The 15,953-nt window shown below is 44.7% G+C and overlaps 2 protein-coding genes and 1 long non-coding RNA gene across 3 annotated transcripts in view; 1 reads left to right on the top strand and 2 right to left on the bottom strand.

Moving 5' to 3' along the window:
* Positions 1 to 15,953, bottom strand: part of LOC310825777 — a 250,870-nt gene that overhangs the window by 18,240 nt on the left and 216,677 nt on the right. The window lies entirely within an intron of this gene.
* On the top strand, positions 13 to 15,042 carry TMEM169 (transmembrane protein 169). The gene is made up of 3 exons (XM_083750582.1): positions 13 to 913; positions 7,647 to 8,084; positions 11,627 to 15,042. The coding sequence occupies exons 2-3, from the start codon at positions 7,781 to 7,783 to the stop codon at positions 12,247 to 12,249; spliced, it is 927 nt and encodes a 308-aa protein (XP_083606708.1). The 5' UTR covers positions 13 to 913; positions 7,647 to 7,780; the 3' UTR covers positions 12,250 to 15,042.
* Positions 73 to 834, bottom strand: LOC310850736 (uncharacterized protein; the record flags this gene model as incomplete). The annotated part of the gene is made up of 1 exon (XM_083752604.1): positions 73 to 834. One exon carries the CDS (start codon positions 832 to 834, stop codon positions 73 to 75), a length of 762 nt encoding a protein of 253 aa, XP_083608730.1.

The raw sequence follows: 15,953 nt of genomic DNA, 5'->3' as shown, positions 1-15,953 counted from the left end.
CTGAATTAAGCCACCAAAGCAAGCGCTGGCTGCAGGAGCATCAAGAGTATTCTTAGCATTAGAATTGTTTTATTATTTGTGCCGCTTTGTAGCCCCGACGGGGCGGGGCGTCCTCATCGCAGTGCAACCCAGTGGGCTGCCAAGAGGAGCGCGCTTTCTCCTATTGCATGCGTGCCAGAAAAGGGAGGAGGGTCGCAAGGGGCGGCGGCCTTCTTTCTCCCCCCCCCCCCACTTTTTACCTCGCAACACAAAAGGCCTGCCCCCTTCCCTGCTGCCTGCATTTAGCTTGAGGGAGGAACAGAGGGTGGGAAGGGGAGATTGCCCCTCTCCTCCGGTTCTTCCTCGACGCGCAGAGAGGGAATCGTGGCTTGCTTCTCTGCGCGCATGCAGTGAGAGGAAGGGTGGGTGGGAGAGATGGGATCCTGAGCCTCTCCCACCCAGCGCCGCAGCCTGAGGGTTGATGGCTTCACCCGTCGGGAAAAGAGGGAGCAGCAGCAGCAGCGCCCCAGCCGTCGCGCCTGCTGCAACCGAGCTATGCCGAGACCCGTTGACTGCGGCGATGAGCAGCTTCAAGCGGAGGGATCCCGACGGCGACCCAGCCGTTCGTCGCTGAAGCGGACCTGCCCGGCGCCCCCCGCGCCTCTCTCCATCTCCTGGGCAGACGGGCCACTGGGGCGAGGGGAGAGAAGGAGAGCTCCTCCTTGCCTGGCTGCGTTTACCTTGCCAGGGTAAAGGGTGGTGGGAGAAGAGGCGGTGGCACATCCTACCCCACCCACCCACCCAGTTGCCAGTGGGGAAGGCGAAGGACCAGAGGCTCCATGGCGCCCCTTCCATGCTATGATCCCAAGGTGGGGAGCCCGGCAGAGACAGTTTCCCACCCCTCTTGCAGGCCTCGTTGATCTCGCAGGAGCAGGTAAGCGCGAGGGTTTGATTGACTGGTCGGCCCTAAGCGATCGTGCATCCTCATCCCTTTCCACTTAAAGCGCAAGCCAGATGTCGCGCCTGCCCCCACCCTCCCAAGCACTTCGGTAAATGGGGCGGCTGTGGTGCGCACTGTCACGCGAGGAGTGCCGGCTCCCTGCAGGGAATGCTTGTCGAAAGATCTCATTCTGGTGAAATTCCTTTTCCACGATGCTCCTGACCGATGTTCTATTTTTAAAGAGAGCTCACTGCAGAGGGATCCTTGGATTATGTGGGGTTGTTGCAGAAAGCCCATCTGAGGGCATACCTGGCATATAGGAAGTGAGTTCCCTGAGAGCGGATTCCTCAATATATACTGGATAGGGGCAACTAAATAATTTGTTACATTATAAAAAAGAGGACAGAGAGCCACACGTACACACCCCTTGCAAGCAAGCTTGCTTGTGGCAGAATCTGGCATACACGTCAAAAGAGTTTGTGCATTTGAGTTATTATTAATGAAATCTGAGCTATGAATGCCCTCCCTCCTGCACCTGGCCTGTAAAGTTCCTTCCCAAGCCAATTGGTGTTAATTAAATGGGATTTACTTCGGTTAGATCACTTTGTAAGAGGAAATTGGCAGCAAATTATGGTGCCCTTCTGGACTTGAAGCTTTTAACTGTGATGCTTCTGACATCTTGCCCAAATCTGTTTTCCTACCAGCAGTTCTTCTGTAACTTGGATGATAGCTTTCAAAAGTCTGTTCCATGTGGATTTTTGTATAGAAGGATACTGAGTTCATTCCAGACTGGTGCTGTGAAAACTCCCAATTCCTGGCCTTATAATTATTTAAGTGCATGACTTTTGCACCTGACATTCGTTGGTGAATCTCAGATTTCTGGTAAAAATTAAGTAGATCCCACTAGCCTGAAGTTTGTGGTTTGAAATAACCCTTTGTTCTGAAACAGCATGTTTCTGGAAAACGCCTTTAAAAGCTATATAGAATATGGGCAGTGGTATTCAGTATGTTAACTACCAGCTATTGAGGATATAGATATGGCTAATGCATCAACTGGGAATGCGGGTGGCGCTGTGGGTTAAACCACAGAGCCTAGGACTTGCCGATCAGAAGGTTGGTGGTTCGAATCCCCGCGACGGGGTGAACGCCCGTTGCTCAGTCCCATCTCCTGCCCATCTAGCAGTTCGAAAGCACGTCAAAGTGTAAGAAGATAAATGGGTAGGAAGGTAAACGGCATTTCCGTGCGCTGCTCTGGTTCGCCAGAAGCGGCTTAGTCATGCTGGCCACATGACCCGGAAGCTGTACGCTGGCTCCCTCGGCCAATAAAGTGAGATGAGCGCCGCAACCCCAGAGTCAGCCACTACTGGACCTAATGGTCAGGGGTCCCTTTACCTTTACCTTAATGCATCAGCTAGTGGTACTTAGGCAGATTTGACGTAGAGATATTTTCAGTAGACAGAGCACCACTGTGAAAAGCAACAATAATATCCTTCTCAGTTACTGGATACAAACATAGAATCATAGAATTGCAGAGTTGGAAGAAGCTGACATTCACACCACTGCCCTAGGAATTCTTCTTGTTGTCAAACCATGAGCAACCTTTCAGTTCCTTCACCAAGGTACAGCGGTGGGGCAAGCTGATCAGGCACCTTGGGCAGCGCCCAGGGGCGGGGCCAGCCGCCTGTGGGGGCGGGGCCAGCCAGGGCAGAACGCTCCTCGGGGCCTCCAAGGAGTCTGCCTGCCTCCTCCCACCCAGCCACCCTACAGCTGAGGGGGAGGCAGTGGGCAGACCGTTTGGGCAGCACAGAGCCTGTGCACGCCGAAACCACTGCATCTCTTCCAGGAGAGATGTGTGGCATGGGCGTGCTGCAGGACCTGCAGTGAGTGCCACCCAGCATTTTGTCACCCCCCTCAGTGGTGAGACCTGGGGCAGACCACCCCTATCACAGCCCCTTCCTCCACCACTGCCAAGGTATGTTTTTGAGCCAGTCCTGGAAGATAAGGGAGATCTGAAAGCAGAGCCCATGATCCTTTGAGCCCAGTGCTGCTCCAGGTGTAAAACCAGAGTAGGGCAATGGACATAAGCAGTGCTCTTTTGACAAAATAAAATAAAATGAAGTGCCAGTACTCGTATATTGATAAAAGTGTCATGGGTATCAGCACAAAATAGCTGCCCTGGGTAGCAAAATAAAACAAGGGCCAATACTCCATCCCAGTGAGATTTGTCACCGAAAAAGCCTTGGAAAAAAGCTTAGACGCAGTACCATATGTGGGCACAAGTTTCTTCTATTAAAAAAATGGTTTTGGGGTGTGGGTGGGTGTTTTGTCTGCATACTTATTAAGATTTAATTGATTTAAAGTTATTAGAACTCATATAATTAATTGACTAAGTCTACAGTTCTATGCACACTTCCTTGAGAGTCAGCCCCATATAAGCATCTTGTACTGTAAGCCCCTCAGAAATATTTCTCCGCACCTCCAATTTGTGGACTCTGTGTCAGGTGTGGGTCCCCAAAGTGTGCTCTGTGAGCTCCATTTAAGTGATTTGCGGTGGCAGCCCTGAGGAGCAACATAGCTACATGTGTGTGAAGAACGGTGGGTGCGCATGTGAAAAAGGGTGGGTGCAGCAGGTGCTCCATCATTCTTGGAACCTGGCTGTCTGCCTAGAAGGTTGGCGAGACTGACCAGAAATGATGAGGTGTGGAGATTTTTCCTTCCTCTGAGGAATAAAGCAAGGCTGACAAGGCACTTGAAAGGAGTGAAGAGTTGATACGTGGGCAGCAGCAGGATGAATGATGAATCCTCAAGATGACAAATCAGAGAACTTTGTTCAATACTTACAGACACATCCATAGCATTAAAATGCTCCTGCTGATTTTTAATGGTATGGATGTTTTTGTTTACAGTGGTACCTCGGGTTAAGAACTTAATTCGTTCTGGAGGTCCGTTCTTAACCTGAAACTGTTCTTAACCTGAAGCATCACTTCAGGGGCCTCCCGCTGCCACCGCACGATTTCTGTTCTGTTCCTGAAGCAATGTTCTTAACCCGAGGTACTATTTCTGGGTTAGCGGAGTCTGTAACCTGAAGTGTCTGTAACCTGAGGTACCACTGTACTTTATTTCTTTCAATATTCAGAATACAGTATTTAGATCAGTGGTTCCAAAAAATGCAGCAATTTTCAAGTGGTTGGGGGTGGGGAATACTGATAATTGCTGACGGAGAAAGTGGTACCTCTAGTTGAGGACACGATCCGTTCTGGGGTGCCGTTCACACCCCAAAAAGTCCACAACTAGAGCGGCACTTCTGCACAAACATGGAGCGAGATAGAGCGCTTCTGCGCATATGTGCGGGGCGAATCCTGGAAGTATACACTTTTGGGTTTGCCGTGTTTACAAACTGAAAAGACGCAACATGAACCCAATGCAACACAAGGTATGACTGTACCTATATTTGTGTAATGGGATGGGCCACAACCAAACTGCATAAGACTGAACTGCAAATAATAATAATAATAATAATAAATTTTATTTATATCCCGCCCTCCCCAGCCGAAGCCGGGCTCAGGGCGGCTAACAACAATCAACAATCAAACAATCAGATTCTAAAAAACACATTCTAAAAATATTTCATTATAAAAATCAATTAAAATCAAATTAATGGCAACTAATTAAGCAAGATTCTAAGCAGGTTGCCAGAGGAGGGAGTCAGGCTGCGCCCTGGCCAAAGGCCTGGTGGAACAACTCTGTCTTGCAGGCCCTGCAGAAGGATGTCAGGTCCCGCAGGGCCCTAGTCTCTTGTGACAGAGCGTTCCACCAGATTGGAGCCACAGCTGAAAAGGCCCTGGCTCTAGTTGAGGCCAGCCTAACCTCTCTGAGGCCTGGGACCTTGAGGATGTTATTATTTGCAGACCGTAGGTTTCTCTGTGGGGCATACCAGGAGAGGCGGTCCCGTAGGTACGAGGGTCCTAGGCCGTATAAGTCTGCAACCTTTATAAGTTCCTACAAATTCAGGCCTTCTTAAAAGAGAATATGAACGCAACAAACTGTTATCCATCAATGATTTATTACTTGTATTTATTTATTGCCTTTATATACCACCTTTATCTTCTAAGGATCTCAAGGTTGTGTACATGGTTCTTTTCTCCATTTCATCTTCAGAACAACCCTGTGAGGTAGATTAGGTTAAGAGACGGTGACTAGCCCAAGGTCACCCAGTGAGCTTCATTGCTGAGTGGAGATTCGAACCCTGCTCTCCCAGGTCCTAGTCCAACACTCTAACCATTACACCACACTGGCATATATTCTTCTTGATATATATTTATATATTTAAATTAATATTTATATATTCTTCTTGATTTATATTCCTCATGATTTCGCCCAGCAACAGACAATTTGTAACTCAACACAACTCTCAAGTGGTGTTTCAGCTTCACAACAACCCTCTGGGATAGATGAGACTTTAAGACACAGTGATTTGGCCCAGCTCAAGTTCTGACTCTTAAGAGACTGGCTCTATTATTTGGAAGTTGAGAGTCATCACTGATTTTGAGTCCTTTGCCTGAATTTAGTAAACACCTTCCTGTGGTGATCCATAAATTTGTTTTGAGTCTTCCTCAAGACCTTCCTTGGCATTTGAGCCATTATTGGTAGCCTGCTAGTTTGGGGAGATATAAATATAATGAGACTAATATCACTGGGATAGAATTTCACCATTGTATTATGCTGGTGTGGAAAGAATTACACTGGCAAGCAATTAGCCACTAGGCTAAGATGAAGGTGCTGGTACTTGTGTGGAAAGCCCTAATCTGCTTGAGACCAGGATACCTAAATACTGTATATTCACTGCATTCACTAAGAGTACCCTGAAGATATTGTCTTGTCAGGGACATCCATTCAACACAAATTGAGCTTTAACGTGATGGCACCTACCCTACTACTCACTCCCAATCCACACCAGACATCTTTTTTTCAGAGATTATTAAAGAGTTTTCCTCTTTCAACAAGCTTTCAATATTTTTATCTCGGTTGGTATGTGTATTGGATTTGAAAATGTGTTTATGAATATGCAATAGTATCTGCTTTCTTGCAGGTTTTTAAGTAGAGGTTGGATGGCTCTCTGCCATGGATGCTTTAGCTGAGATTCCTGCATTGCAGGGGGTTGGACTAGATGAGCCTTGGGGTCCCTCCCAACTGTGTGATTCTGTGATTTATGCATGTAATATGTGTTTTTATTGTATTGTGAAATTGTTTTGTGATGCTTCATGAGAAGAAATTCATAAATGAAAATTAATAACAATTATAATGTCTCTTTGGGTAGTGTATCTATTTCTGAGGATATTTCCCCAGTTGCTGAACCTTAATTGGTGGTAAATTGAGATCTTGGTTTAAGTCATGATCATTCATCTGCAGAATAACTTAATTGCTACTTTCTAAATGAAAAGTGCCCTAATGATATTATGGGCAGCAACAGCATAACCACTGTAACGTGTTCACTGTGTTTGTTCAAACATGATTATAATTTGTCTTTCTTGTAAATAAGAAATGCTAATTAGCTTCTGCCCTGCCAGCCTAAGAACATTGCAATACTGTATAGCCTTCGGTGTTGACTAAAGCTATCCACATCTCCCTTTAAGGTAAAGGTAAAGGTACCCCTGCCCGTACGGGCCAGTCTTGACAGACTCTAGGGTTGTGCGCCCATCTCACTCTATAGGCCGGGGGCCAGCGCTGTCTGCAGACACTTCCGGGTCACGTGGCCAGCGTGACAAGCTGCATCTGGCGAGCCAGCGCAGCACACGGAACACTGTTTACCTTCCCGCTAGTAAGCAGTCCCTATTTATCTACTTGCACCCGGGGGTGCTTTCGAACTGCTAGGTTGGCAGGCGCTGGGACCGAGCAACGGGAGCGCACCCCGCCGCGGGGATTCGAACCGCCGACCTTTCGATCGGCAAGTCCTAGGTACTGAGGCTTTAACCCACAGCGCCACCCTACATCTCCCTTTACTTTGTACAATAAAAAGCCCTGTTATCAAATGGCAAAAACTTCCAAAAGCTCAACAGCTTCAGCAGGAATCCCTGAAGGCACAGCAGCAAAATTATGCACAATAACAGTTGATTTCACTACCTCTAAAAGTTCTTTGCAAACACCCCCTAGGCCAGAAGTGCCCAAACTTTTTTGAAAGAGGGCCAGATTTGATGAAGTGAACATGTATGAGAGCCTACTGAAGTTGTTGAGCTTTTTTTAGGATTGAAGTTTACCCCAAAATTGGGATTAGGCCCCCGAAACGGACTTTGGACATGCCTGCTCTGGGCTGTTAGTAACAAGTCAGCTACTCCCTGCTAACCAACTGCTGGCTCTGCAGTCTTTATCAATACTATCAATATTCTCATTCTTCTTCTTTCCTTCCCATCTGTTGCTGTGCTTTAATTCTCATTCATTTGCATGACACTGATTCATATCTTCATAAAGGGGTGCATATAAAATAAACAGGAATGTTTCAGAATTTCTTCTGAGAGTGAAGATGCTGCTTCCAGATTGATACAGGGATGCAGAATCTGTGGTACCCCAGATATTGCTGAACTTCAGCTCCCATCAGCCGCATCCATTTGATATAGTGGGAGTTATAAGCCATCAACATCTGCATGACCACAGCCTCCTCACTCCTCTTTTAATAAATGGATTGGATTTATATGTACACTGATTGCTACTTCCCTTTTCTCCCATTTTTTAGGGTTAGGCGTGGAATGTGTTCGTTCTGTGCCGTGAAATGGTTGCTGCTGTTAGGTGGAGCACCGACTCCTACATATCAGTGTTGACAGCTCATAGGTACCGAAGAAGCTGACTTCTTTTGTTTCCCTCACCAAGATGCCCAGCGAGAGCCTCCAAAGTAGCAGTGGGGTGTCGGAGGAGCCTGCCTTAAGGGAGGGTAAGGGTGGGGCACAGAGTCCTCACTGCAACTCCTTGCGCAGGGCTGTAGCTACTGCAGTGACCTTCGATGGAGAAGCCACCACCGAGAGACGGAAGAAGAGGAAGAAGGAGTCCCGCCCAGAATCGATCATCGTCTACCGATCGGGGAACGAGAACAAGGTGGATGAAGAACAGGTGGAGGAGGATGGGGGCGAGAGAAGCTCAGAGGAAGGTTCCAAGTTCTTGGGACACTCTGCCGATGGTAAATGCCCAAGACCAAGTGGTCTGTGATTCATCAGGCACGCTTTGCTGCCTTATCAGAGTGCGAGGAAAGGGGCTTCTGTGGCTTCTTTCACAATGGGAAGTGTTACACGCAGTTTGTGCCTTCGACCCATTAGCTGCTGAGTTTTAGTGGGTGATCAGCTACCCTTTTAATAGCTTGCAGAGGGTAGTCAAAGTCCAAACACAGCTATATCTTGCAGTTGGTTCTTTATTCAATAACAAGGTCTAAACATGATCTCTGTCCATTCATACTGAAGCATATGACCCAGGTGGCCAGCCTTGAGAGCAGTTGATCATGTAGAGAGCAGAGTTCTGGCAATGCATAGTCGCTACCTCTGGACTTGCCTTGTTAATCGTGAAAATCCTAGGTGCACAAGTCTTCACTTTGTATTGCTGAGTTTTCATCTTGAAGTTATAAGTGGGTGATGTTAACTGTTGAGCTGAACCCATTAGATCCAAGGTCATTAGGTTAGTTTCTAAGACCCTAACCTCACCCTCCTGTGTTTGTCCCAGTATATGGTATTCTCAGATAAGCAGGTTCCCACTCACAGGTCTGTTGAGCTTTCAGGGTTCCTGGAGCAATTAAAACAAAGTCTCAAAAATAAATTAATGGAGTATCTTTAATAAAAATAAATAAATAATCACATTTCTTTCTTACCTTTCCTCCAAGGAGCTCCTCCCATTCCCTTTTTAATCCTAATAACAAACCTGTGGGGTAGGCTGAAAGACAGTTACTGGCCCAGTGAGCTTGATGGCTGCATGAGGCTTTGAACCCCAGTCTCCCTGGTCCTAGTCCAACATTCTCAACTGCTACACCTACACTATGCTCTAGTCCCAGCTTTTCAAGCTGTCCATTAACTCTGCTTCCCATCTTTTTAAGGAGATACATCCACACCATTCTCACTACCACAGATTCTATCCCTGGTCTTTGTCTTCCACCATTTAGGTGAAATAGCCAAACAATCATTAATCCCACACACTCACTAAACTTTCTCCATTTATTCTTGCCCTAACAGAAGCAGTTCTCAAATGATGAGTCATTTCTTGGCCTTTGGTGTCTCCAACATTTGTGCAGTAAATCCAGAGGTTTTTCCTGTTTTGGTGTCTGGAAAAACGTAATACATAGTTGTGACAATGTAGAGGTGTATCATTATTTGATGAGAAATATGGGGAAAATAAAACCAGGAAGTTTTAGCCTGATCATATGTAGTGTTGCGTGCACATAAAACCCTTGTTAATGACACACTCAATGTCACATTATTGTGTGTGGGTGTGATTTATTAATTATTACTTTTGGACTAACATTCAGCCTTATGCACACTAGCATGAGAAATAATCCTATGGAACACAGGGGGGCTTACCTGTGAGTAAATATCATATATTTAAATTCATGGCTGTGTGCTTTTGAACTACACATTCTTCATCAGGTATAAACATTCAGAGCACAAATACAAAATAAACATAAAAGAGCAGATAGCTGGAGCATATTATGTTAATTGGATTACAAATAACTAAATTAGCAAAGTGACTGAGAATTCACAGACCTCCCTGGAGCAAAATGACTCAGAATTTACAGTCCCACTCCCTGAGGACTGTTTATAAACCTTAAATGTCTCCCATTAGTAATCTTTTTTCTAAACAAAATAATAATAATCAAGCACTGGTTCTCCTCACAGAGGAGCCCCAATTGCTTTGATGGTGCTTTTCTGTATCATTACCTATATCTTTACCATTAATAGAAATCCTCTGTGATATTTGGGAACCCAACTAGTTCTAGTATTCCATATACAGTATATAGCGCAGGAATGGGGAAGCTGTGGTTCTTCAGTTGTTGGACCACAACTCTGTTTGTGCCAGACAATTAGCCATACTGGCTGAGGCTGATGGGAGTTGTAGTCCAACAATATCTAGAGGATCATGGGTTCCTCATCCCTGATGTAAGACATTGTGCTACTTAATGTTTTAAATCCCTTTCCTAATAATTCTGCCGTTTTCACTGCCACGGCATGGCATACTGAGTTGACAGTTTTCAGCAAACTGTTTACAACAAGCCTAATGCATAGTTTTCCGGATAGACATAAACAGTTAAAAAAATTTATTTTATTGGTCTGTTTGCATAACTTTTAAAAAATCTCATTTTCTTGCCCATTCACATGGTTTTGAGAGATCAACTTGGACCTTTCCCCCATCTGCTTTAAATTTCATCATCCTGAATATGTGGGTGTCATTCACAAACTTGGTTCTCCCCTCACACCTGATAATTTATAAATGCTAAATTGTAGTGGTTCCCCACTATCTACATCCCTCCATTATGAAAACTGTCATTTTATTCTTACTTCTGCTTTCTGATCTTTAACTAGCATGTTTTTTCCATCTGCTATTTCACCAGCATGTGAGCGAATGGTAACCACAAGAAACCTTGCTGTGCCATCCAAACTTAACAAAACCATGGTTAATCTCTACTATGGTTTGTTGAAACAAGCCAACTTAAAATCATAATTTAAGAAGCTGGTCTATTTCAAGAAACCATAGTTGAGTAAGCCACAGTTTAGTATTAGGATGTAGTAGTTAATTTTAAATGGAAGCATAGCTTCTGATTTCCTCACAAGGTGATGTATTTCTTTCTCCCTTTCCTCATTTAATCCTCAGAACATCCCTGTAAGGTAGGTTAGGTTAAAGGGTGGTGACTAGCCCAAGGTCACCCATTGAGCTTCATGGCGGAGTGGAGATTTGAACCGTGGTCTCCAAAGTCCTTGTTTGACCTCTAAGCACTACTCCACACTGGCTCATTAAAGACATAAGGGCAGTGCAGGACACGACTGGTTTTCCCAGGTCAGTTAGGAATTCTGCACAGGAACATAGGAAGCTGCCTTATATGGAGTTGGACCATTGGTCTATATCTAACTCAGTACTGCCTAGCAAGGGGTCTCTCCCAGACCTACCTGAAGATGTTGGGGATTGAACCTGGGGCTTTCTACCTGCTAGGCAGGTGCTCCTATCACTGAGCTGTTGTGTCATTTCAGTGTTTATCCCATCCTTCCTAAGAAGCTGAAGGCAGCTTTTTATACTGTGTCACTATTTGTTGCAGAGAAAGAATTGGTTAGCAATTTGTCAACTGCCCCCACATTGTTTTATTTTGCCTTAAGGCATGCTATATGGTTCAGTTGCTTGAAATGTGTTGTTGAGAGAGCTCCTGAAATGAGCATGTTGCCAAATAAGTGTGAAATAGCTGGAGCAAATTACCTAGTTTTCCCCTGTGCTGAGATAGGATTCCTTGAACCTGCACAACCCTAAAAGATTAACCTATGTACCATTTATATGCTGTGTGCAGAGCTAACAACATTGCATCTTTTAGGGTTGTGTTTGTAAAGTCAGAAGCTTTGGTAAAACCAAACCGCAACGCCTCAGACAGTTTTAATTCTTTGCACTTTTCCAAAATACTCTTACAACACTGCTGAAAATGCCATTACGTTCTGCTTTAGTTTTCTGTCTTGAACTGATTTAGTTTCTCTTTCTTCCTAGGTTCTTGGGCCATGCCATTAGATAGCAGATACGTTACTTTAACTGGCACCATCACAAGAGGAAAGAAGAAAGGCCAGATGGTGGACATTCATGTTACACTCACTGACAAGGAGCTGCAAGAACTGGCCAGGTCGAAAGAGCCTCCCAAAACGGACATCCCTGAAGGGAAAAAAGCTTGTGAGGTTGGGCTTTCTAAAGGCCCCCATGTCCTTCTCTGGAGCCTCACCTGTCTCCCCGTCATCTTCATCATGTCCTTTGTGGTGTCCTTTTACTATGGCACCATTGCTTGGTACAATGTCTTCCTGGTCTACAACGAAGAGAGGACCTTCTGGCACAAGATCACCTTCTGCCCTTTCCTAATTATCTTCTACCCCATCATCATCATGGTGGTGTCCTTCTCTTTGGGCCTCTACACAGCAGTGACACAGATCTCGTGGGCCTTTGGGGATTGGTGGCATGCCGTGAGGGATATGGAGAAAGGATTCTGTGGCTGGCTGTGTAGCAAGATGGGCCTAGAAGACTGTTCCCCGTACAGCATTGTTGAGCTACTAGATTCTGACAATGTCTCTGGGAGCTTGTCAGCCAAAGGCTCAGCCCAAGGTGAAGAGATTTCAGCTGTCTGAGCCTTTGCTTTAAGTGTCTCTAACTTTTCATGTTCACTTGCATTGCAAATGTACTTCGGGAGGCATGCACGTACAGGGAATAAAGCCAATTCAAACATTTGGGGTGGGGCATGGGGAGAAAAGGGGGACAGTCCTTCCTAGATGGTACCATTTCAAAACCAAGGGGTGATTACAAGTTTTAATACATTCCCCACCCTGCCCCCATCAAAAATCATCTTGTGAAAAGCTAAAGTGTTCAAGGAAAGTTCCAGCCTAGCTGTGTTTTTGATTTCCTATTATGTCTGACCTACCCAGACCACTCCAGGCTACAGATGAAGGGTCGCCTGTTTGAATACATTAAATGTCTTCCTGTACATTCAAAAGCAGCACATAACTGAGAAGAGTAAACTCTTCTGACATGTCTCTCCTGTGTGTGTAGGAATTTGTTTTTTTGTGCGATAACATCCAACCCTCATTCCCTATTCACTGCCTGATATGGTTCAGCCCAGGTACAGCTTTGCCACTCAAGTTTACTGATTGTATACACTGGCATTAAGATTCTCAAGCGAATACGAAGTGCCAATGATCTGGGTGAAGAATCTCCCATTCTTTATAAGATAACCATTCATGACTGGCTAATAATACTGCTGATCTGATCAGTGCTCTCTGTTGTGTTTTATTAAAGCGCACAGTTTAGTGACAAAAGGTCTGTTGTTTGGCAGGGGGTGTTGCTTGGTTGGGAGGGGCGAGGAAATAATAAAATTTGCCCCCAAACATTTTTTATTTTGCAAATTGGATCTTCCAGTGTGAAGACGCAGGTGCAATCTTCCACTTGATGCCTGCCTTCCTTGTGTGAAAAGCAGGAGCTAATAGGTGCTATGGGTAATGACTGCAATCTGAAATGCACCAAGTATGTTGCATTAAGACAGGGCCCAGGGACAACTAAGCATAGCCTGTGATGCTGTAAGACGCTGTCTTAAAAACTAGAGTCCCAAGAACGGTCTCCAGGGAAAGAAGCAAGGAACCTGAACCCTCCAAGCCCTATCAGTCCCTCCCTTATTTTACCCGACCCCCAAAGAGTTTTTCAGTGGTCTGTCCTTCCCCATTTAGTCATCACAAATTTTAAATCAATGTAATGTTTGTTAAAAGGTGTTAACTCTGGTGTCTAGTTTAGCCAAGCTGAATTAGAAGTTTTCCTTAATATAATGGAATGGGGTGGGGTTTGGGAACCTGTACAAAAAAGATGCATGTGTAAATCAAGTTGTATGTTTGTGTAAGTAATTAGCACAAGCCTTATTGATTGCACAGATTAAATAATGGGGGAGAGGGAATTGATATCATAAATGTTACAATAGAGTGCTCTTTCTTATTGTTTGTGTAGGGCAAATACTGTGGTATTTGGGGCTGGTAATTACACAGCACCTACATAAATGTTCTGTTTTCTACTATGCATTATTGGGCTCTCTTGCTCCTTAGTCTACTGCAGTTTTCCCCAACCCAGGTGCCATCCAGATGTTGCTGGGCTCTTCATCAGCCGCAGCCAATATGGTTGCTGGAGTCCAGAGCATTTGGAGACCACCAGGTTGGAGAGGCCTGATCTGTTGACCCCTGTGGGATAAGCAAGGTTGAGCCCAAGTGCTGGTGCTATTTGTATTTGCCTTTGGTACGCCTTTCTGAGCTGTAGAGTCTTCTCTTATCACAAGCTTTAGTCGCCTAATGCTGCAAAGTGTCTGTAAAGCTTAATAACTTTATTAAAAGCCATGCTGTAGTTGAAAAGCACAATGTAATTTCCTTCCTCCATTCACAGTGTATGCTGATTGTGTGCCATTGGGTGTGTTCAGATATAACACTATTTGAGGAGTGTTATATACTTTTGGAAAGTATGTTTGTCACATTCTGTTCAAACAAACTTATTTTCTTTCCAGATCAACCTGGGGGCGGGGGTGGGGGCACGCGACAATTCTGCAATTTTGTATCATAAGGTGTCTGCACACAGCACTGACTGGCTGATACCAGTGACATTACCAATCCATTCCTCCCCTGCCCAGAGCAGTTTTGCAATTTCAAAAAGACCTTTTTTTAAAAAAAGGTGACCAGGAACACTTAAAATCACAAATGTGTATTAAGTTTTAATAAATAATTTTTTAACAGGTCAACAACCTGCCCAAGACATGGCAGGAGGAGGTGCAAGACTGATGACTGAATCTGTGTTTTAATCATTGATATGTGCATCCATCATTTTATATTAGAAGTGGGCAGAATGTATCTCAGGATCTACTGGTGGAGCTCTAGATAAGTTGCAATAGTTCCCTTTACCACCCACCCTGGTAAATTAGGCTACAGAAAGGAAAACCTTTGGAAAACCAGGACTGGATTTTAGTGTGAAAGGCTTGTGAGCTCACCATGTCTTGATTGGGTATGTGCTGAGAAGTGCACTTAATTCTCCTTGTATGTTCACTCTCACTTGGCTCTGGTTGGTGCATCTTGAGGTTCTAGTAAAAACAAAAGTAGATCATGCAAGGTCGAAGGCTGCCCACCTCTGATTTAAAGTGTGGCTGAAGTCAAGGGTAAATTCTGTGGTGGCTCCTGCTTTAATGATACATCTGTATGAAACCACTGTTAACTTGCTGGACTTCCCCAAAGAGGCTTCCTAGCTGAATGTGTCTAGTTACTCCCATGTTTGTATTGGGAGATTTAAATACTTTTTTCCTAATATTTATTTATATATTTCTGTCCCGCCTTGATCTTTGGCCTCAAACATGTACACTTTCCACTTTCCTTCCTTGACTTATATTAAAGTGCTATGGATGGTGACGCTGTAGTTATCATTTCTTCTTTACCTTTTTCTTCTACCTTCTTTCTTGAGATGCTTTCACTCCCCCTCTCGCCAACCTTCCCATAAGCCGTTTTGCAGTGAGACATAGACCTTCTTGATCTCCTTTATTTCAAACCTAATCCATTGTTATTACAGATTAATGGTCTGCTGAAGTTGGTGGCATTTCTTACATGTGTTTTGGAACATCAGGAAATATGAGAAACCAGATACAAAAGATTTATCATTATTACTGTCCTAGTACAGTTCGTAAACTTAAGTCATAATTCAAGTTTGCTTCATCCCACACTAATGTTGACACCAGCTGTTTGGGGAAGGGTGCAGTGTGGCTGGCGCATTTGAGCAGATCTGCTTCCATGAGATTGGGGAGGGAAGTCCCATTACAAAAACAGACATAATTTCACATGCATGAGGAGTTAGTTCAGGAGTCAACAAACTTTTTCAGCAGGGGGCCAGTCCACTGTCCCTCAGACCTTGTGGGGGGCTGGACTATATTCTGAAGGGGGGGGAATGAACAAATTCCTATGCCCCACAAATAACCCAGAGATGCATTGTAAATAAAAGCACACATTCTACTCATGTAAAAACATCAGGCAGGCCCCACAAATAACCCAGAGATGCATTTTAAATAAAAGGACACATTCTACTCATGTAAAAACATGCTGATTCCCGGACCCTCTGCGGGCCAGATTGAGAAGGTGATTGGGCCTTAGTTTGCCTACCTATGAGTTAATTGAATACTACCCTACGTTTCTAGCATTTGTAGAACCTGAGATAATGTGGCAAAACACATGGGCACTGCTTTCATTTCTTTGTGGGAAACTAGCCTGCTTCCCACTTCCAGTATTTTGCTTTGTCTCCCCTTCCCAAAAGATTCCTGTAGATGCCCATG

Source organism: Podarcis gaigeae (assembly GCF_964106915.1).
Source record: "Podarcis gaigeae genome assembly, chromosome: 1".
In the NCBI taxonomy this organism is placed as follows: Eukaryota; Metazoa; Chordata; class Lepidosauria; order Squamata; family Lacertidae; genus Podarcis; species Podarcis gaigeae.
This window is presented reverse-complemented; position numbering and strand designations above follow the sequence as displayed.